This window comes from Leucopleurus acutus, assembly GCF_964270905.1.
Source record: "Leucopleurus acutus genome assembly, chromosome: 19".
In the NCBI taxonomy this organism is placed as follows: Eukaryota; Metazoa; Chordata; class Mammalia; order Artiodactyla; family Delphinidae; genus Leucopleurus; species Leucopleurus acutus.
In genome coordinates, this window is record NC_139161.1 from 23,217,558 (window position 1) to 23,238,004 (window position 20,447).

Below are 20,447 nucleotides of genomic sequence, written 5' to 3' on the forward strand. Positions count from 1 at the left end.
ATAAAAAAGGTTTTCTCCAATAAAGATGCAATATGAAGGCACTTTAAAAAAAAGAAAGTAATGGCTGAAGAATACTGGGGGAAGAAAAAAATTGGAATTTTTTTGGTTTTTTGGTTCTTTTTTAAAACAAAGTTGTCGAGGTTTTATTCACCACCAGCTCCTCCCTCTTCTCCCTGCCTGCTGCTGTGCCCCCTTCCGCATTCCCAGTCAGGGGAGGGCTTCTCTGGCCTCCTCAGCTGTAATCTCCTGGGAGTAGAGGTCAGTGAAGAGAGCTGGCAGCCAGTAGTGGGCCTCCCCTGGGGCCTGCAGGTCCAGCCAAGCCAGCCCTTCCTTCAGCAGGTGTTCCTGGCAGAAAAAGGAAAAATCAACTGAGAAAGGGGAGTTTACATAATGTAGGGTAGATAATCCTCAAACCTATCTTGGCTTCAGTGGGGTTTTCAAACTAAATCTACACGAGTGCCTTCACATATTTACACAGCCAAATTAGAATGATTTGTTTAGCCTAGCTCTTTGCCTGAGGTGTGAGAAATGCCACCAAGTTGCTTAATCTGTGCTGCTGGGAAAGAGGATAACGACAAAGTGGGATGTTGTGGAAGGAAGGGCTACAGAAATATTTGCTGTATGGCTTTGAGCAAATCACTAACTGCATTCCCTAAAACAAAATGGAGATCAGTACCTTTCAGTTAACTTATGGAGTAACAGACAGCTAGGGGGAAACCTTTTTGGAAAAGTTAACAGAAAAACCATATTAGTATTAGAATGGACTCATAGTTCCTATAGCTGGAAGTATGCTCCAGATGGGTTGGTTCTACCCAATATCATTAAATGTTTGTTATCCCCACTTCACAGATGAAGTTAAGCCTATAGTTCAACTGCCTGGGTAAGGAGAAAGGTATTGAAAGCCAGGGTTCCTACGTGTTCATGCCACTCCCTCTTCACAACATCAGTCTTTCATTAGTACCATGAAATGTGTATATATAAAACTATATGTAACATGCACTATAATAGTATATAATTATAGCAATGTAGTTATCAGTAGTTAATAATTCCCTTCACTCTGTACTAACAGTGTTACTTCCAGTACAAGCCACATTAACCATCTGACCAGGCTTTACAGGTCAGCAGAGAGAGGCATTGGTGACTCCCCAGTGGCAGTGGCAGCCTGGCTGTACCCATGTGCCAGGGCTGGAAGCCTGCCTTTGTGAGTTCTACCTCTCAGTGCCATCTTCAGAGAAATGCTGGGGTTACTTCTGGTGTGGCAGCAGCAGCCTTCCAGGCAAGAAGTCAGCAGAGAGAGAGAGGCCAAAGCTCTTGCCTGTGTGGTACCTGTCTACCCTCCTCCTCCCATCTGGGGCCCATCTTTTCTGGGCCATTCCAAGAGTCACATACCAGCACTTGCCGCGCTCGCTCCGTCTCCCATTTAAGACGGGCTTTGATGTCACTGACAGTCACATAGCCACTTTTCTGAAGGAAGGAGGAATGGAGGCTGCGTCAGTTAAGAGTGTGCTTTCCCTTAGAATCCAGCATCTGCCCAGGGACAATTAAGTTACCCAGGCAGGAGGGGGAACTGCCCTTGGGTGAAGCCTAAGAGAGCACAGAAGAATGTTTAGAGGTCCCAGTAGAGAGCAAGAGAGAAGTGACTTTCAGGATGACAGAGGTAGGTTGAGGGGTTCAGTCCTAAAAAGCAGAGTCGAGTCCCTGGTACTAAAATATTAATGTAGACTTTACCAGAGAACTCTAAAGTGACAAGGAAAGATTCAGAATGATTAACTGATAGGAAGAAATGGTGATCATCATAAACTGTTCATAATCTAAAATATTTAAGTATTCAGCCCCTGTCCTGCCTCACCCTAACCATTCCCCAATCCAGAAAAGTCCCCTCCCTCATTTAGTTCTATTCTACATTACAGAATTGAGAAAACTGAACATGTCTTCCCTAAAAACATAAGGATTTCGAGGAAGATGATATAGCTTAAGGCATTGCTGAGGAACAGGAGGATGGCAAACGAGATTAAACATTTTTTCAAAGAATCCATAAAGCAGTTTTATGAAGACATCAAAAAATCTGTCCACCAAGGAAATTCAGTTAGTGGTCTGCATGTCTGTCTACACTAGACTGTAAGCTCCTTGAGAGCAGGAACTATATGGTCCCATCTTTATATGCTCCTACAGCCTGGCCCAGTGCTTTGCACTATAGCTCCTCAATAAACGCCTGCTGGACAAGCACAGGTCTGAGTAGTGCATCCGTTAGACAGTTTCAGCAAAACACCTGAGTGATGGAGGGGAGGAGATGAGAAAATCCCCTCCCAGACTGCCTCTACATGCACATGCACGCATGGACACACACACACACACACGCACACATACACACACTCTCCCTCCTCCCCCTCCCTCGCTCCCTCTCCCTCCCTTCCTCTCTCCCTCTCCCTCCTTCCCTCCCTCCCTCCCTCCCTCTCTTCCTCTCTCCCTCTCTCCTCTCTCTCTCCCTCCCTCCCCCCCCCCACACACACACACACGGCCCACCAGTACCTCTGCCAGCTGCAGCACCACAGTGTGATCCATATTAAGCTCAGCTGGAACAGACTGAATGAGGTAAGTGCCACCCACAGGGATGATGCCGAAGCCAGTGCCCAGTGCCTTTAGCTTCTTGATGGCCCTGATCAGGTCGTCTCTGAGGTGAGGAAGAGCTGCTTAAAGACCCTTGGCAGACCAGACCTAGCAACAATGCAGTTTCAGCTCTGCCCTGGGCAGGATACCATGGCTGAAGACTCAAAAGACTGCACAACATTTAACTACATCAGTAAAAAGGCAGGGTCAAAGTGCACCAAATGGTGCTTGGGCATTCCAGGGAAATGGTATGAGTCAGGCTCTCCACTTGGCAAACCATTCCAATACCAGACAGAGGTAAAAAATATGCTTCCAGGAGCCCATCAGGAAATGTGAATAAGTGAGCTGAACTTAAGAGACAATAGGGAGTACTGTAAACTATGGCAAAACAGAGACTTGAAAGGGGCAACCCAGCTGATTGCCACCATTTGGAAATTCAGGCCCAGTGGTGCCAGATTTTGATTTCTTAGTTGACAACTAACTGAAATTAAAGAAAACCCACAAGATAATGTGTAGACCACATATCCAGCCCACATACTGAGAGTCTTTTTTACCTTTTCTCAAATTGGAGTCACACAAAGGCTAGTGAACCAGGTCAATTTACACCCCATCTTCAGAGCCCAGCTCCTTTCCCCAGCCTTTCTCAGTGCCAGCTCTAGTCTCCTTGACCACAAATAATGTCAACAGTGTATACAGCCCCAAGTATGTTTAAAAAGAAGAAAAAAAAAAAGCGTATACACACACCCACATCATTTTTATGCATGAAAAAAATGCTTAGAAGGAAATCTACCAAAACTTTTAACAGTTGTAATATCTCAGTTGAGAAATAATGGGTTTTTTGTTTTTTTATATCTCTATTTTCAGATTTCTAAAATAAAAACATTTCTTCTGATCATGAAGAGGAATAAAAATGATTCCTAAACTAGCCTAGACGAACGAGTGGTAAGGAGAAAAGATTTCCACCTTTTTTAAAGACCTTTCTATACTCCAAGGGGTTGGAAGGCAAAACCTACTGGCTGACATCCTGGGCGAATTTGCCCCTTCCTTTTAACACCTGTTGATGTAGTTCCTCCAGAGTTATCAGACCTATTGGAGAGGGGGACAGAAAGCAGTTGAAGGATTACCTTTATGACTTTAAAAAAAAAAAGACAGCATCTCTGAAAATCTGTAAATGCTCTCTTGACACCAAGGCTGTGTCTACAGCCAATGATTTCTGTCTATAGCCAATGATTTCTAACTAGGTTTAAGTTTTATTTCTTAACTTCAACACAGACCATTCAGTGTGCTTATTAAGATGATATCACTGAATGATCGTTTTAAAGCTAACATTCTGGGGAGCACAGAGACTCCATTGACATCACCACACCTTGGAGAAGCAGGGCAGGCCTATAGTTACTAATGAGAAAATCATAACCCAGACACATCATCTATCAGGGAAAAAGGCCTATTTCCTACCTGCCTATATGTTCTGTAACAACTAGGAGCTAAGCCTTCCTGGCCAAAGACCTTTGGAGAATAGAGATAATCATTCAGATTTACCCTTGGCCATGGAGACTGGTCATGGATTCAACATCATGAAGCACTAAGATACTTCTCAGGACCTAACAGCTTCTCAAGACCTTACTGGCCTGCAGACTGCAGGATAGGAAAGATCATCTTTCAAGATTTTTTCCCTCTCAGAGAAGCCCAAAGCCCAGTCCAGGACCGAGCCACCCTCACCTCCATTCCGGTGTTTCAGGGCCAGGCACACTTCGATAATCTGGACACCCAGCTCGTAATAGAAGTCTCCCACGCCTAGCATCTCAGACCAAAATCCTTTTCCAGCTAAAAGACAGAAAAACAAAAGCTAGGTTATTCAATAGTTACATCTTTTCTTTCAAAGCTAGATTAAAACATCTATTCTAGTGCTTGCTTCGGCAGCCCATATACTTAAAAAAATACATCTATTCTATGGGAAGTCTTCTCTGCCCAGCCTTACGTCCTTCTGCTCCACTTACAACTCAGGATCCTCAACACAATCTGACTCTTGGTAATTCCTACTAAACAACAGGTTCAGACAGTTCTAAAGGTGGGCAATCTATTTGGCTGCTAACTCTGGCTCAGGATACTATAAAAGTGAGTTTCCTTTCCCAAAGCATGCAGTGAAATATAATGGGACATATGGTCTAGACAGGCTAAGAAAAAGAATATGCAGACCTGGCATTCAAAAATCCATTGAAGATATTTTATTGAGTAAAAAATGCAAGTTACAGAGTAATAATTACAGCATAATCCCATATATATTTTTATATATATATATATTTTTTTGGCGGTACACGGGCCTGTCACTGTTGTGGCCTCTCCCGTTGCGGAGCACAGGCTCCGGACGCGCAGGCTCAGCGGCCATGGCTCACGGGCCCAGCCGCTCCGTGGCATGTGGGATCTTCCCGGACTGGGACATAAACCCGTGTCCCCTGCATTGGCAGGCAGACTCTCAACCACTGCGCCACCAGGAAAGCCCAATCCCATATATTTTTAAAAAATAGTTTATAAATATGATGAAGGTGTCTAGAAAGATATACCTTAAACTGTTAACAGTACTTTATCTCTACAATTACGGGCAGGGTCAGAAGACTTCCACTTTCTCGTTTTCTTTTTTCTCCTTTGTTGACTGACTGCCTGAATACATGCTACTTTTATCAAAACTTTTTTAACAAAGGGAAAACTAGTCATAAAAAATTCCACAGCACAGCATTCCAGGGAAGATCACGTACACTGGCTACTCAGCCTGCACTCCAACCTCTCCATCTTTCCCATCAAACTGGATACTCAGCCATCCTGCTAGGGACTCCCTGAAGACAACATCCCCTGGATCTCCCTGTAGGCCCTTACAGAGGACGCCCCAACAGTAGTGACAACAACTAGGTGAGCTTTGTCCCTTAGCAACCCTAGAAGAACACTGGACCCCTACAGACAACTTACAGGCCAGAGGATCCACCCCAATGGTGGCACACATGTCCTGGAACTGCACCCGGAACTCAGGATTCTTCCGGATCTCTTGCTTGTGCTTGCTGGCAAATTCTTCCAGGTTGGTCTTGAACATGTCCAACTGCTTTGACATCTGCAGGATGAATCACAGTTAAGTTTAGAGAACTTCCTTCATCACAAAATACAAAATTAAAGAAATAGAAAAAAAATTTTTTTCCTTGTGCTGAGAACTCTTAGGGTTTACTCTCTTAAGAACTCTCATTATATAACATACAACAGCATTAATTATATTTCGCTTGTTGTAAGTGCTTCTTTTCTTTTTCCCAGAAGAAAAAAATGTTATTAAATTGAAGGTGCAATCAACAAGGACCTATTGCATAGCACAGGGAACTCTACTCAATATCCTGTAATAACCTATATGGGAAAAGAATCTGAAAAAGAACAGACATATGTATATGTATAACTGAATCACTGTGCTGTACACCTGAAACAAACAAAACATTGTAAATCAACTAAACTCAAAAATAAAATAAAAATTTTTTTAAATCTAATGAAATTAATTAATTGAAGATGCACCTAATAATTTTGCAGCATTCACACGGTGGGAAATCTTCAGCCACTGACAGAAAGGCTAGATAGGAGAGAAAGGAAGCCTGGCATGAATTAGGTGTGTTGTTTTAATCTCTGAGTCAAGAACCTCCTTGGGGATAACCATAGATAAAGAATCTCTGAGGAAGGGATGTGGCTCTACCAGAGTACATTCTAAAGCTAAATACTTTTGGTTTGGGGATATTCTGACTTCCCATTTGCATTACTCCTTTTCTTTCCCTAATTAACAACCTATCTTCAACTCACCAAGAATAACCACTCCTGGCCCAGCATCTCCTCATTTCCAACATATTAGAAATTTACACATTATTATAATCACCATTTCCAGTTGATTCCTGCATGTTATCTCCCCTGAGTGGGAGCTTTTGAACAGCACACCCTGTGTCTATTTATTTTCCTCAGTTCAAGGGCCCATTTCCCTGCCTCACTGCCTCCTTCTCTTCTTCACCAGGCAAAATAACTGAGTAAACAACAGGGCATGTACAGAAAAGGGAAGTGTTAGAGAAGGAAACTGCAGGAGCCATACCCCCATCACTGACACTTCTGGTATGCACCTAGATGTGATGGTGGTGGGTGCCATAGGTTAGGCAATATTTTCAGGTTATTCTTAGGCATTTAAAGTAAAAACCCAAAAGACCTAAATCAAACAACTCTACCACTTACTACCCATGTAACCTTGGATAAAGCACTTAACACCTCAGTGCCCTCAATTTGAAAGTGCGAAGAACAGAGTTCCTTCCTGATAGGATTGTCAGGAGGAATGAACAAGACGGTGTATGTAAAGAAAATGGACATGTGCCTGGGACGCTACAAGTAGGTAATCACTCAAAGATGTTAGCTATCATTGTTATCAGCAAGTCACCTAAATGATCTGAGCAGCCCAGAAACTGGGATTTGCCAAATGCCCTATTTTTAGTTCGATCCAAACAATCTGGTTTATATCAAAGGTGTCCTGCCCAGCCTTGTCGGATCTCCCTTGCTGTCTGGAGCCCTCCATCCCACTCACCTGGGCCAGCTGGTCCTCAGCCAAGACAGTCCCTCGCTCCTTATACTTGGCCTGTCAGACAAATAGACCAGGATGAGTTGAGAGAGTGGGTGCTGGGGGCGCCCACTTGTACTGCCTCCGCAGAGGTATTAAGAGGGTCTCGCAAATGGTTTTTCTTAGGGAGAGGGGGTGAGGAAGTAGAATAGACGACTCGACTGTAGTCTAATTGGGGGAAGTGGGGGAAAGGGCTGATGGATCTAGGGATGCTGACATTCCAATACACCGGAAGCTGGAGAAACTCAATTCCCCGGGACCGAGAAACCCGCGTCAGATTCTGTTGGGAGGCGATCTGAGGGTACAGAGCTCTGCGCGGAGAGACTTCTGTCTCTCGCGGGTCTGGAGTGACTGTAGGGCCCGCCTCCTTCCCCTCACCTCCGCAAGCTTCTTCTTGGCGATGGCGCCGGCTCCTACTCCGCGGCGGTGCATCCCCACCGTGGCCCGCGGGCCACCCCGCCGGGACCCCGGGTCTCCGCGTCCCGGGATCCTCCACCAGCTCCCCCACGCGGATGCGCAAACTGGACGTCATCTCCGCGCGCCGGAAGCTACGCCCAGACTTCCGGCCGCGCGGCTGAACTCCCCCACCGCCAGGGGCCTGGCGGCCCCGCCTCGCGCTCCAGCCGGGATCCGCAAAACTGTTTGCGGCCCAGCGCTCCCCACCCAGGTGGACGCCTCGGACCCTCTCGACTTCATGCGACTGCCCCCACCGCCACCCCAGCCTGCAAGTGAAGGTCCGCCGCTGCTCACTGGCCGTCTGTTGCGTGCGACGCGCTGAGTTGGGCGCCGAGCGTTCCATATTAAACATAAAACAGTCCGTTCTACGCTAATGGAGCTTGCCTTTTGGAATCACACGTAGAGCTTCTGACTGGGGAAGGCCTTACAGTTAAGAACTTGGACTCTGGAATTAGTTTACCTGGTTCCATAGCTCACTTCCACTACGTATGGTCCAGTAACTTAAGGCAAATTCCTTAACCTCTTTGTGTTCCATTTTCCACAGTTGAGAAAGAGTAATACCTACTCATGAAGTCATTGTGAGAATTAAGCCAGAAAATATATAACAAAGCATTTAGTGCAATGCCTGGCACATAAATAAGTATCAGCTATGTTTGTTATTCATCCGGTCTGGGGTGAAATCAGTTATCTGTGTGTTTAGGAAGTTCCATAGGTGATTTCCATAGCATTATTGAGTCTTAAAAAAGGGAGCCAAGGGAGGTTTAAGTCAGGGAGTAATAATATCAAAATTTTGTTATAGGAAAATTAGTGGCAACCTAGACTTAACTTTAAGTCAGTTGTAGCAGTCCAAAGTAGAAATGATGAGGGCCAGAACTAAGATGGTGGCAGAAAGGATAGAGAGAATGCGGCAGATTCCGGACAAAGTAAGAAAATGGGATGGTAAAACTGATGAGATGGGGGCAGAGTGGGTGGGAAAAGTTAGCAGGATGTTCAATGTCCTGGCTTGGGCAACTGCGTGGTGCCGTTCAGAGAGAGAGGTAGGAAGAGACCACAGGATGAAGCTGAGGAAATAAGAGTGGTTTTGAAAATGTTGAAATTGAGGTCTGTGAGACATCCCGGGAGAGATGGCCAATTGTCATTCAGATGTACTGGTATGAAGTTCTACAGAAAGAACTGGGCTACAGATCAAGGCAAAACCATGGATGTGAATAATGTTACCAGAGAGGTTTCAAGTAAAAGGAAAAAAAGAGGATGGGAGCAGGGACTTCCCTCGTGGTCCAGTGGTTAAGACCCCATGCTCCCAATGTGGCAGGGGGCAGGGGGGTGGGGGTGAGAGAAGGAGTTCGATCCCTGGTGGGTGAACTAAGATCCTGCATGCTGCACCATGCAACCTAAAAAAAAAAAAAAAAAAAAGGATGGGAGCAGAGAGATCGGTGGCAGGATATTTAGTTGCCATTTTGGGCCTTGAGGGATGGTGGAGCCATGAGCCAATGAGTCTGGGTCCCTGAGGATTTCATGGAGCAAAAGCTGTCACACCAGCTGTGGGCTGCCTGCCTCTGGGTGTTTACGAGAAAGAGAAATAATGCTCTATCTTGCTAAAAATATTTAGCACTGTTATTTGTGTTTTTCTGTATTTTGAAAGAACGACCAAGGCTGAAACAATTATTTAGGCTATCATAGTCCTACCTTCAGATTCACTCCGATACATACCCTTAGACACTAAACTCAGATAACATAGGCCCCCTTAAACACAAACTTACTTTCTCAGACACAGATTTGTCCCCTCCCAACACATACATTTGACACCCTCTCATACACATTGACTTCCTCCATTATACCCTGTCTATGAAAAATGCATTAGCCTCATGTATGCACATACTGACCTCATATTTTCATATTCTTACTACACCACTCCCTAACACAAAAACTCCATCCCTTAGGTGCCCACTGACACCATCTAGACCCACCTGCCTCACTTCTCACTCTCTGACTCACACTGTATGACTCTTTAAGGTATACACACTGATCCCTCACTCACACTCATGACTTCAGATTTAACTATTCAGACCCTCACATGCACACATACATACTCCCTGAGGTACACACATTGACCCTTGATAAACTTCATTGCCACCCTCAAGCAGACATGTTCATTCCCTTCTTCAGACACATTTGCTCTCCTCTATAATGTAAGAGAAAGTATGCTGACCAGTAATGTGCTGGTAAATGTTTAACAATCACCTCTCCAGGTTGGGAGGGCGGTGCTCTGGTTTATATCATTTGCCAATTTCCATAGTGTAAATACTTTGACAACAGCCTTTGGAGCTATTGTTTCAAGCTATGGATGGTTTTACAGCCTGCTCACAGAATTCCTGACAGTTTCACAATGGCTCTCAGAAGCACTCTGCCCCGGTGCACCACTGAATGTGACCGTCACAGATGCTCTCAGTTGCTTTAAGTGACTAGTGAGTCATTGGCCTTATGGCAGAGTGGCTAAGAGCATGGGCTTTAACTCTCTGCCTCAGGGAGGCAGTGTAGTGCACGGTTGACAGCTATGATGCTATCATTACCTCGAAGGACTGTGATGAGGCTTTAAATGAGATCACCATGACTTTTTTAAAATGATGTTTCTAAATCTGAATAAAAGCCAAAAAAAGAAAAAACCAAAAGTTGAAAAAAAAAATGGCGTCTCGAAAGTCCTGAGCACTAATGCCTGGCCCATAGTGAGACAGTCGTACAACATTTTTTTTAATAACACTTACAGATTCACTGATTCACAGAGACACCCAAGACTACAGAAATATAGATCTGAACTCCTCCCCAATACAATCAGTTCTGTCATGGAGAATCACTAAAATATAACCTCTGAGCAAAGGCATGCTCTAAATTGTGTGGTACACACTCTTAGAACTCTAGTTTAGAGGAGAGGAAGCCCAAAATGTTAAGAACTGGAAGAGATTGCAAACTGGCAGCCCTCAGGCAAATTCAGTTCTCCAAAGAGTTTTGTTTGGTCATCAGAATACCTTTAGGGGCACATTTCTTTTCCATTTTCACAGTCCCAATCCTTCCCCTTATTTTACACCCCACTTTGCTTATTTAGGTTACTGGCCCAGCCATTCAGCCAATCCAGTTTGCCACTCCCTGATTTTAAACTAATACCCCAGTGTTTTTAAACTGAGGTTTAAGTGTGTGAATAATAATAACAAAAGTTAACTTTTATTGACCACTTACTTTGTGCCAGGCATTATTTTAAAATACTTCAACCCTATGAAGTGAGTACTTTTTAATCTTTTCCAGACAGCAAACTGAGCTTCAGAGAGAGAGAGGAACTAACTTGCCAAGTCACAGACCTAGAGAGTGATTTGAATCTAGGTGTGTTTGGCTCTAGTATGCTAAAATATGACTAGATCAAGGGGAGAGGAGGGGACATTAGGCAAAGGTAACCTAAACTAAGCGGGAAAGAGAGACAGCCTTGTCTTCTGTGGATGCAGGGCACTGGGAGAAGGCAGCATGCTGAGGTGGATAAACATTTAAACACCGGAAGAAAGAGGTATTGACTTTTGGACAAACTGAGCTCTCCCACTTCCCTTCACCTTCACTGGCAACTCCCTAGTGTGAAATCTGGAATCCCTTAAGAGCCTCTTCCACATTCATCCCTCTTCATCTCAATATCATTCTCACCATCATCAGTGTGATTGTTCGGGGATGCAAATAGATCTTCTCTGACCTGCCCCTGCTTAAAATCCTTCAAGTACTTGTCCTTGCACTGAGGATAAACTCTCAAAGCTTTAACATGGCCTTTGAGGCCCTACCTCTGCCCACCTGCCCCGTCTCTACTTGTGCCGTTCTCACCGTTGCCCATTTTGCTGTGCAACCATAGCACTGGCTAATATTTATGAAGCCTCCCGTCACCCTTTGGCCATTTTATCCTTCAAATCTCACTCAGCTTAAACGTCATTTTCTCAGAGAGGCCCTCCTGACTGCCCACTCCATCTAGATGAGGCTTCTCTGTCCTCTCACAGCTCCCTAGTGTTTCTTCACATAACTCTGCATGTTATGTAGTTATTAATGTGTTTCTGTGTTTAAAGATTAAAGTCTGTCTCCACCACTGGACTGTAAACCCCTTGGGGACAAGGATTGTGTCTGTTTCCATGATTGCTGTATACCCAGCGTTCAGCGCAGTCTCTGCCTGTGTTAAGTTTCCAGTAAGTGTTCGTGGAAACAATAGATGAATTAACAGATGGGTAAGAGCCATATCTGCTTTTCACTGGGTGGCGCACACACGAAGACAAATGAACAGTTAGTGCTCAGTAGACACGTGAATATGTTTTGACAACGGGCACAAAGATTTATTTCAGCTTGAACTTGGTTTTGTTTCTTTGGGGTATCCTGGGGTGGAGCTGAGGCAGGAGCTGAGTAAGTGAAGGACAGAGTCCAGTTCTGAGCTGGGTTTGGTCAGAGTCACTGAAACCTGTGCAGAGTGGAGAGAGGAGTGGAGCAGTGGAGAGAGGGTCAGTATCGGCTTAAAGGTAGCAAAGTAAATGTATCCTGGCACCCAGCCATAGTTCAACCGCTCCTACCTCCAAATTACCTCTCTAATTATAAGTAATCAAAATGATTCCAAAAAGCACAGAGACTGTTACCCACTTTCCTGTGGAGATTTTCTCATACTCTCTTCTCCATTGTTCGGGTCACATGCCTCTCTTCCTTCTAACCCTCTTACAGGAAGCCATCCCAGATTTGTGCTCTCAGTCCCTCAACTTCTCAGCACCGAAGTCTGAATTTGTTTTGGTTTCTGTGCCTCGGTGTCTGCATCTTAAATGAGTGTCCTGTCTCACCATTCGGGTGGGTGGATCTCTCCATGGTATTGAGCCATCCCTTGTTTCTGAGACATAATAGATTGAAAGACTTCCTAGCTTAGGAGGAGGATTTGAGGACTATTGAGACCAGCAGCAGCTACAGAGAAGGGCAACATGCCTCCAACTCTAGGGGTTCCATCGCTGAGAAGGTGCCATGGCACAACGGTACCAAGGAAAAGCTAAGGTTAGGATGGGCTCGGGTGGGTAGGGCAGGTGAGAGCAGCATCTCACCTGGAGGAAATTGAGGAAGAAGTGCAAGTGGTACTAATAACTGGCAAGGTTACCAAACTCTTAGTACTCTGCAGATGTTGATTTCAGCCTTTTCCTCGAATTATCTCATTTAAACCCCACCAAATCCCATGAAGTGGTTTAAGTAGCCCCAATTTTCACAAAAACCCCAAGGTTCAGAGAGTCTAAGTAATTTGTCAGCATGTGTTGAGGTGAAGATCTGAACCCGTGTCTGACCCCAGAGTGCGAGCTCACAACCACTATGCAAGATGCCCAAAGCTACCAAACTCCCACCTGAGCCTGCAGAGCTCCATCTGATCCACGATCCAGGACAGCAGCTCTCGAATCAGTAAATCCTTTAGCAAACCGTCATCACTGGGGTTCTTGGGTAGGGAGCTACAAAGGAGAAAGCCTCAGGCAGGCGCCTTTAGCCTGGGCACCACCCAGAGAGAGTAAATACCGGACCTGGGACTCCAACGTGGTGGGACAAGGTGGGGTGGGGGTGGGGTGTACGAGTCAACACAGCTGCCTCTCAGTTGTCTCAGCTTTCAAAGCTCCACCCAGACCTGTCGGCCAGGGAATATAGGCTCTTCCATACAGGCAAAGACAAACAATTCTGGTGGGAGACATCCCACCCATCCACCTCTCCAAGTGTCCCAGAGTGCATTCCAAAACCCCAAGAGATTACTTTGGGAATATTCACTCTTTAGAAGGATCTGTGTCATCAATTCCTCAGCTTCCTACAGAGACGGGGTAACTGATTGCAGGGGACTGGCCTTCAGAGGGTCCCAGTTTCACAAAAGCCTTCCTGAAGTTTGGCAGGCAGAAGTGGAGAAGCCAGTCTCCGAGGTCTCTTTTGTGCCCCACTCCTGGACTTGGTGACTCTGCACACTAAGTCATCCACCTTAGAAACTCTGGCCCCAGATTCCCTCCCAGGACCCCCACCCCCATTCCTCCCAGGCTTTCCCTTAGGCTTGGGCTGTCCTCCAGGAGTTCTGTGAAGACCCCTCTTTGAACTCTGAGTAGAAGGGGATGCTTATCTGGGGCCTAGCCCTGCTCTGGAGTCTGGGAGAGGGAACAATGAGGTGGGGTCAAGAGGCACCCCCCCGACCCCCTTCCCCTTCCCCTGTGGGCTGACTCACCCCTGCTGCGCCCTTGCCTCCTCCTTCCTGTTAGATTGATGGGCCAGCTCTAGGGCCCGGGCCTCCCTCTGGGTGATGTTGTGTTTCCAGCTGGTAAAATAAAGATTAGGGAGTGGGTGGGGCCAGGCGGGACTCCAGATGTTCTCCAGCCCAGAGAAGCTCCAATCTGTTGGTACCTCGACCCAAGGAGCAGAGGGGACCTCTTTCTCTACTCAGCCTCCCCGCTGCTTGTCTTCAGCTATCAGTGACAAGCTTTTCAGGAGCTACCATGCTGGCCAAACAGTGAGGGCAGGGGAGAAGATTTTGCATAGAGAAGAACGATGAAAGCAGTTTATCTTATTTCCAAAGTCTGAAGCTGCCGCCACCAAGTAGTCATTGGCAGCAGTTCAGCTCCCCTGGTTCATCCCCAGCCCCCCGGGGATCCTCTGTGAGTCCCACACATCTTCCCGACCGCTCCTCTTAGAAGAAAAGGATTGGAAAGTTGCCCAAATCCTGCGCCAACCCCCGACCAGACTGCTGCCTGAGCCAGGGTCCCAGGCAGGGCCGCCATGCGGTCCAGCTCCCCAGCAGCACCTAAGCGAAAAGTGCCACCTGGCCTTGTGCATCACACGGGGGCACAGGGAGCAGGGAAGGGCACGCATGACTCACTCGCTCTTCTTCCCCTTCTGCGCCAGCAGCCAGTTCACAAAATCTTGTTGGCGGATCTTGTCCATGGCGATGCTATAGTCACTGATGAAAGTGCCTTCGGCGTACCTGGGGGCTCGTGGTTGGGAGCCGCCGGCCTTAGTGTGGAACCTGAGGGGCAGGGAGGGGAGAGAGAGGGAAACCAGGATGCCACAGAAGGAGCAGAGGGTGCGAAGATAAATGATTGTCACCAGCAGGAGGCTGCTATTTGGAAAGGAAGCAGCCCATTTCTAGGGAGTCAGTTTTTATGGACACACCCTCTTGTCCATGCATCAAGCCCCCGGGGCTTTATCCTCAGCTCAAGCACCCACTTCCAGCATCCTCAGTGTTTGAGGCTCTGCTTCTGGGCAAAGATCAGGGGTCCCCCTCATCTCTAAGGACTGAGCCACAGTTTTCTCCTTTGCTCCTCTTGCCCTGGCCCCACCAGATTCAGTTCTTTGGTTCTCAGTTTCCTAATAGTGAGCTCTCATATAACGGTACTTACTATGAGTCAGGTCCTCTACAAGCCCTCTAATACAGAAACTTACTAAATCCTCGCACCACCCCAAGGAGGTAGACACTATGTATATCTCCCTTTGGTAAGTGAGGAAACCGCCGTGGAAAGAGATTAACTTAGCATACAGTGTAGGTATGATCCAGGGTTTACCCCAGGTAGTCTGGGTCCAGGTCTATGGTCTTTAAGTTCTGCATGATGTTGCCTGTCCTTGTATACGTGTGACAGCTGCATCTCAAACTTAGCCAACTTGACAGGGGCATATGGCTTGTCCTTGCATATGAGAAGGCCTAACTCTACTCAGACACGTCTCTCGGCCTCCCGAACACACAAACAGAACTCCCTGCTATATTCATTCATAATCTTCCCTGCCTTTTCCTCACAGCGCTCATGACAGTTTGAAGCTTTGCCTAGATGGTTCTTCGTCTGCTTTCCCCTTGGGCCTATATGCTCCACGAGGGCAGGTGGCATTTGTGGACCACTCTTCAGGTATGTCCCTTGTGCCTGGCACACAGGAAGCCTGCTGTAAAATTTGATCAAATGCACACATAAGTGACTGGTTAAGGCTTTCATTAGGAAGGGAGATGCTATCATCCACTTCAGACACTTAACCACTGAGAAGTCCTTCCAGAGATCTAAGCACACTCTCTCCAGCTACAACAGTAGCTCGTAAAAAAGACTCCCTGGGGCTTCCTGGTGGCGCAGTGGTTGGGAGTCCGCCTGCCGATGCAAGGGACGCGGGTTCGTGCCCCAGTCCGGGAAGATCCCATGTGCCGCGGAGCGGCTGGGCCCGTGAGCCATGGCCGCTGAGCCTGCGTGTCCGGAACCTGTGCGCCGCAACGGGAGAGGCCACAACAGTGAGAGGCCCGCGTACCGCAAAAAAAAAAAAAAAAAAAAAAAAAAGACTCCCTGGTTCTAGCCTCACTCTGCACTCAGACTGCTGAAAAGTTTTTTTCCGTCGAGCATTTTTCCTCTTGGCCTGGGATTCCTCCCTTTCTCACCTCCCCCTTGAAAATAGAACCCAGTCACCCCCCGAGCCTCCTCCCCGGCACCTGACCCCTTCCTTCTCACCCCAACCTGGAGTGATCTTCTTCCTTCTCTCCTAGCACCAATGCCAGGAGCAGGGACACCAGCAGTAGAGAGAAGGTCTTCATGGCCAGCATCTTCCAATGGTTATTTCCTGAGCTAAGAGAGAAAAGGACCAGCATGAGGTGGAAGCCCTGTGCTGAGGAAGCAGGCGATATGGCCGCACACTCCTGGTGCCCCAGAGCCTGTGGGGAGTCTGAAAGCTGGGGGTCCCTGTGCCCCGGGAGTTGGAGCTTTTCTACGAGGCTAGAGCAACACCTTGGGGATGGTGGGAGGAGCTGGCATTAGAGTTAGAAGGGACATTAGAAGGGATATGGAGCCTGGATGAGAGTGGACCTGCTTCTTGTTTTTTAGGTGGAGTCTGAGTGGGGTGGGAGGAGGGCAGCAGGGGGGTGATCCTGGCAGGAAAAAGCAGTGAAGGCCTGTGTGCAGGGACAGCCCCCTTCCTGGCCCCTGTGGCTAGACATCACAGGCATGTGGACTGGCAAGATTCTCCCTTCAGAGCCTCCAAAGTTCATACCAGCCAGCCTTCCAGCTCTCAGATTGGCTGTCACCTAAATCATCGCAGCCCTCTTGGCCTGAGTGAAAACCATAAGTAGAACCCCTACCCCCCAGCCTTCACTATCCCCACTTAGGGATGTCCGACGTTTCTACCGAGGGCAAGCCCCGTTTCATCAGGGCATCTTCAGCAGAGACGAAGAACAGTTAGGAGCCTTCCTCCCAAGCCCTGAACACCAAAGCTAGCTCTACAGATGTGTGGATTTTCCTGCGTTGTCACCTGGGTGTTAAAGGAACCCTCAGCCCCACCTTTTCTTTCTTTCACAGAGGAAAAGAAAGTGAGGGGCTAGGGTGCCAAACACCTCAGGGGTGCCAAGACCCACCTCCTCTCCAGTGTCCTGTCCACGTCCACGTCCACCCCCATCCCAGCTGCGCTCTTACCAGCCTTCCTTTCCGGCTCTCCCAGAAGAAAGATAGGGCAGGGGTCTCCTCCTCCCTTCTGGCTCTTTGGAACCTGTCTCAAGAATGTCTGCCCCGGCTCCTTTATATCCAGATATCACAGACCTACTGATTAGCCTAAAAGCATCTTATCTCAAGAAATTAATCCCACAGCTCCTGCCACATTAAGTCCATTTTACACGTAATAGAGTTGCCCTTTCCACCTGAACTGCGCTAATTGGTAATTAACATTTGGGTATCTCCAGCTGCTCTCTGGACCTGGCCTGTGGGCAGGGTACCTTAAGTGCCCCTTTTCTTCTTCCCCCTCCTCCCTTCTGGGCAGGGAAGCGCAGTATTCCTCCACTTCCTTTATAGGTGCCCTCGGTTAGAAAGTATGGGTGCCCTTGGTGAGGGCAGGCTTGGGTAAGGTGACACTAACTTGGGGGGAGGGCACTGCCATAGACATTAGACTACTCCTGGGTCAGAGAGAGAGGGGCCACAGTGGCCCGCGGCTTTGTCAATGTGGCAGTGTCTCCAGCTCGATATCTAGGGGGTGTCCAGCTGCCTGGGGAAAGGGCGGGAGAGTGATGGAGCAGAGGGTTGAGGGAACATGAAGGATGGGGGTTTCCTGGTGGTAGCCGGTGAACTGAGAACTTCTACTCAAGCTGCCTTCCTGCTGAGGGGCAGGCAGGGTGGGGAAAAGAGGCACATGTACACCGTGGGGACGCAGAGGAAGGCGGGCCAGCTACAACTCTAACTGTAAGGATTTATGAGGTCCAAGCCTCTCTCCTCCAATGCTCTGCTCTCCTGTAAGAGAGAAGTATGTGCCCCTGTGTTTTGCCATCAGAGTGGGGCCTCTGAGGCTGCGCTGTGCCTCGATCAGACCCGGGGCCCTCAGACTGGAGACTCCTTGAGGTGCACCCTTTGCCTTTCTCCAAGCACTTAGTGCATGGCTCTGTCCCCAAGCGCTCTCAGTCTGGAAGGGGCGGGGCACAGCCTGCACGTTTGGCCGACCCCCAAGGCCTCCTTCCCAGGCTCTTCCCTCTCCACTCTCTGTGGGTACTTTGAACCCTAAACAGCCCCGCTCCTGCCCTGCCTGTTAGCTGCGGGGCTGAGTAAAGGCCACTTTCCTTTCCAGGTCAACTCCCCAGCCTGGGAGCCGGTCCAGCATGAAATTAAGTGCTTGTGTGGGATGAGAGGTAGCTGACTAGGATGGTCACTCACCTCTGCTTCCTGGAAACCTCCCTGACCCACCAGCCATTTTCCACCGTCTCGAAAAACTTCTCTCTGGGCAAGCTCTCCAGATTCCATCTCCTAGCTATCAATGGGCAGAGATTAGACACCAACTCAGATTTGGCCTCCAAAGAGGGTGCGGAGGCTGCTTGTGGTCCTGCTTCCTGCTGAGCAGCACAGTAAATGGCCTCGAAAGGGTTGGTGCGAAACCTGAGCCCCACTGCCGGAGGCACAGCATATCCAAAACGTGTGGACATCATCCTGGGACCCGTAAGCCTCACGCCAAACCAGAGTCAAGGAAGGTTCTGGGATGGGTCCCAGCAGCCCTGAACCCCTGCCTGGTGCTCTGGGGATTCGTTTGGGGGTGAGCTGCTCTGAAGGCCAGCTGCACTTTTGGTCCCTAGCCCACTTCCTCTTGGAAGCGACCTCTCTGCAGCCCCCTTCCCTGTTTCCCTTTGATGTGGGGCTCTCATGCCCAACAATGGACAGATTAGGGAGAAATGTGGCCTGGGTCCTGGGGGAGGGACAGATGTGGGGAGGACCAGGGAAGGAGATCAGAGAAGATACCAAACTCCCAGGGGAACCTAGAGCCCCAACCCCGCACGGCGTATTGGGAGGCCAGGGAATGGGAAAGATGGCCTTGGGAAGTTTCTGAAGATCAGAAGGGCCTGCTGGACTTAAAATAGTTCAATAAACCCAACTGGCAACCCAACCAGCCTGTCGATGCCACGATGGGTGGTGCCCTGGTGTGTGGAGTCCAGTGCAGTGCAGGGGTGGGGGCAGGGCAGGGAGTGAGCAGAGCCTCAGTCCACAGAGGAGAATTTCTAGGATGTGAGGGATCAGATGGACACAGGGGATGGGGAAGCAGGAAATGCTCCTCACTGTTTGGAAGCCCAGATACAAAGACTGATGGCCCAGAGAGGTGGAGAACGTCTGTGGGGCTGGGGTGTCTGCGGAGCCAGGGAAGTCAGGGAATCAGCGCAGGAGGGGGTGATGGCAGTCCTGTTGCAGGAGAACCCAGGGTGCTGCTTCCCAGACCCTCCTGGCATCTGGACTGAGGCGCCCCGGGAGCTGGAGCAGCAGAAGAGCTTTGGAGGCTTGCTGGCTCTTCCAGCTCACAGAGGTGACTCACCATGTCCTCAAGGCCCACAGGGCCACCACAGACATTCCAGGCCAGTCTCTGAAGCCAAGACAAGGTGATCCAGAGGGCTGGCCGCAGCCTCCCTGCCGTGGACTCTGCTTTAGAAGTTCACTTGCTCTTCGAGCTCACCGGCTGACTCAGAAAGCAGACATCCCTCTCAGAGCTCACTTACACCAGGTGGCAGATTTTATTCTTCTCCTGAAGAGGAGACAAGAGGTGACTGGAGCCCTGACAAACTCTGCTGAGTCATCTGGTCTCTCCTGATTCCTAGAAGGACCACCTCCATCTTTCCTCCCCTGTCACATCGCAAACACGGGGGTAGTCCCAGACATTATTACCCACTCAGCCTCCAGTACCACTCCGGTCAAGAGAGATACTTTCCAGAAGGATCTTAAAGAAAGTATGTATTGGGTGGTCCAAAAGTTTCATTCAGTTTTTTCCATAAGATGGCTCTAGTAGTGCTTAATTGTCTTTAACTTCATTCAAAACAATTTTGTTAGATTTTATGTGACAGGTGTCATATCAGCGTGCTTTTAAAAAAAGACACCAAAATTGGTGAATTTTTGTGCGAAGAAAAAAGCAACATTTTTGGCATATCGTGCTTTATTATTTCAAGAAAGGTAAAAATGCAACTGAAATGCAAAAAAAGATTTGTGCAGTGTATGGAGAAGGTGCTGTGAGTGATCGAAAGTGTCACAAGTGGTTTGTGAAGTTTCATGCTGGAGATTTTCCGTTGGATGAGGCTCCACGGTCAGGTAGACCAGTTGAAGTTGACAGCAATCAAATCGAGATATTAATTGAGAACAATCAACGCTATACCACGCGGGAGATAGCCGACATACTCAAAATATCGAAATCAAGTGTTGAAAATCATTTGCACCGCCTTGGTTAGGTTAATCACTTTGATGTTTGGGTTCCACATAAGTTAAGTGAAAAAAACCTTCTTGACCCTATTTCCGCATGCAAT

General features: G+C 48.1%; 2 protein-coding genes across 2 annotated transcripts; both read right to left on the minus strand.

Moving 5' to 3' along the window:
* Nucleotides 1–72: 72 nt before the first annotated feature.
* SNF8 (SNF8 subunit of ESCRT-II) lies at nucleotides 73–7,700 on the minus strand. The gene is made up of 8 exons (XM_082861050.1): nucleotides 7,601–7,700; nucleotides 7,190–7,240; nucleotides 5,569–5,707; nucleotides 4,327–4,431; nucleotides 3,621–3,693; nucleotides 2,530–2,671; nucleotides 1,390–1,464; nucleotides 73–345 (listed from the first exon to the last, which is right to left on the minus strand). The coding sequence occupies exons 1-8, from the start codon at nucleotides 7,652–7,654 to the stop codon at nucleotides 208–210; spliced, it is 777 nt and encodes a 258-aa protein (XP_082717176.1). The 5' UTR covers nucleotides 7,655–7,700; the 3' UTR covers nucleotides 73–207.
* A 4,439-nt stretch (nucleotides 7,701–12,139) lies between these two features.
* GIP (gastric inhibitory polypeptide) lies at nucleotides 12,140–16,247 on the minus strand (the record flags this gene model as incomplete). The annotated part of the gene is made up of 5 exons (XM_082861584.1): nucleotides 12,140–12,149; nucleotides 13,060–13,161; nucleotides 13,908–13,997; nucleotides 14,556–14,702; nucleotides 16,162–16,247. 5 exons carry the CDS (start codon nucleotides 16,245–16,247, stop codon nucleotides 12,140–12,142), a joined length of 435 nt encoding a protein of 144 aa, XP_082717710.1.
* Between the last annotated feature and the right edge of the window lie 4,200 nt (nucleotides 16,248–20,447).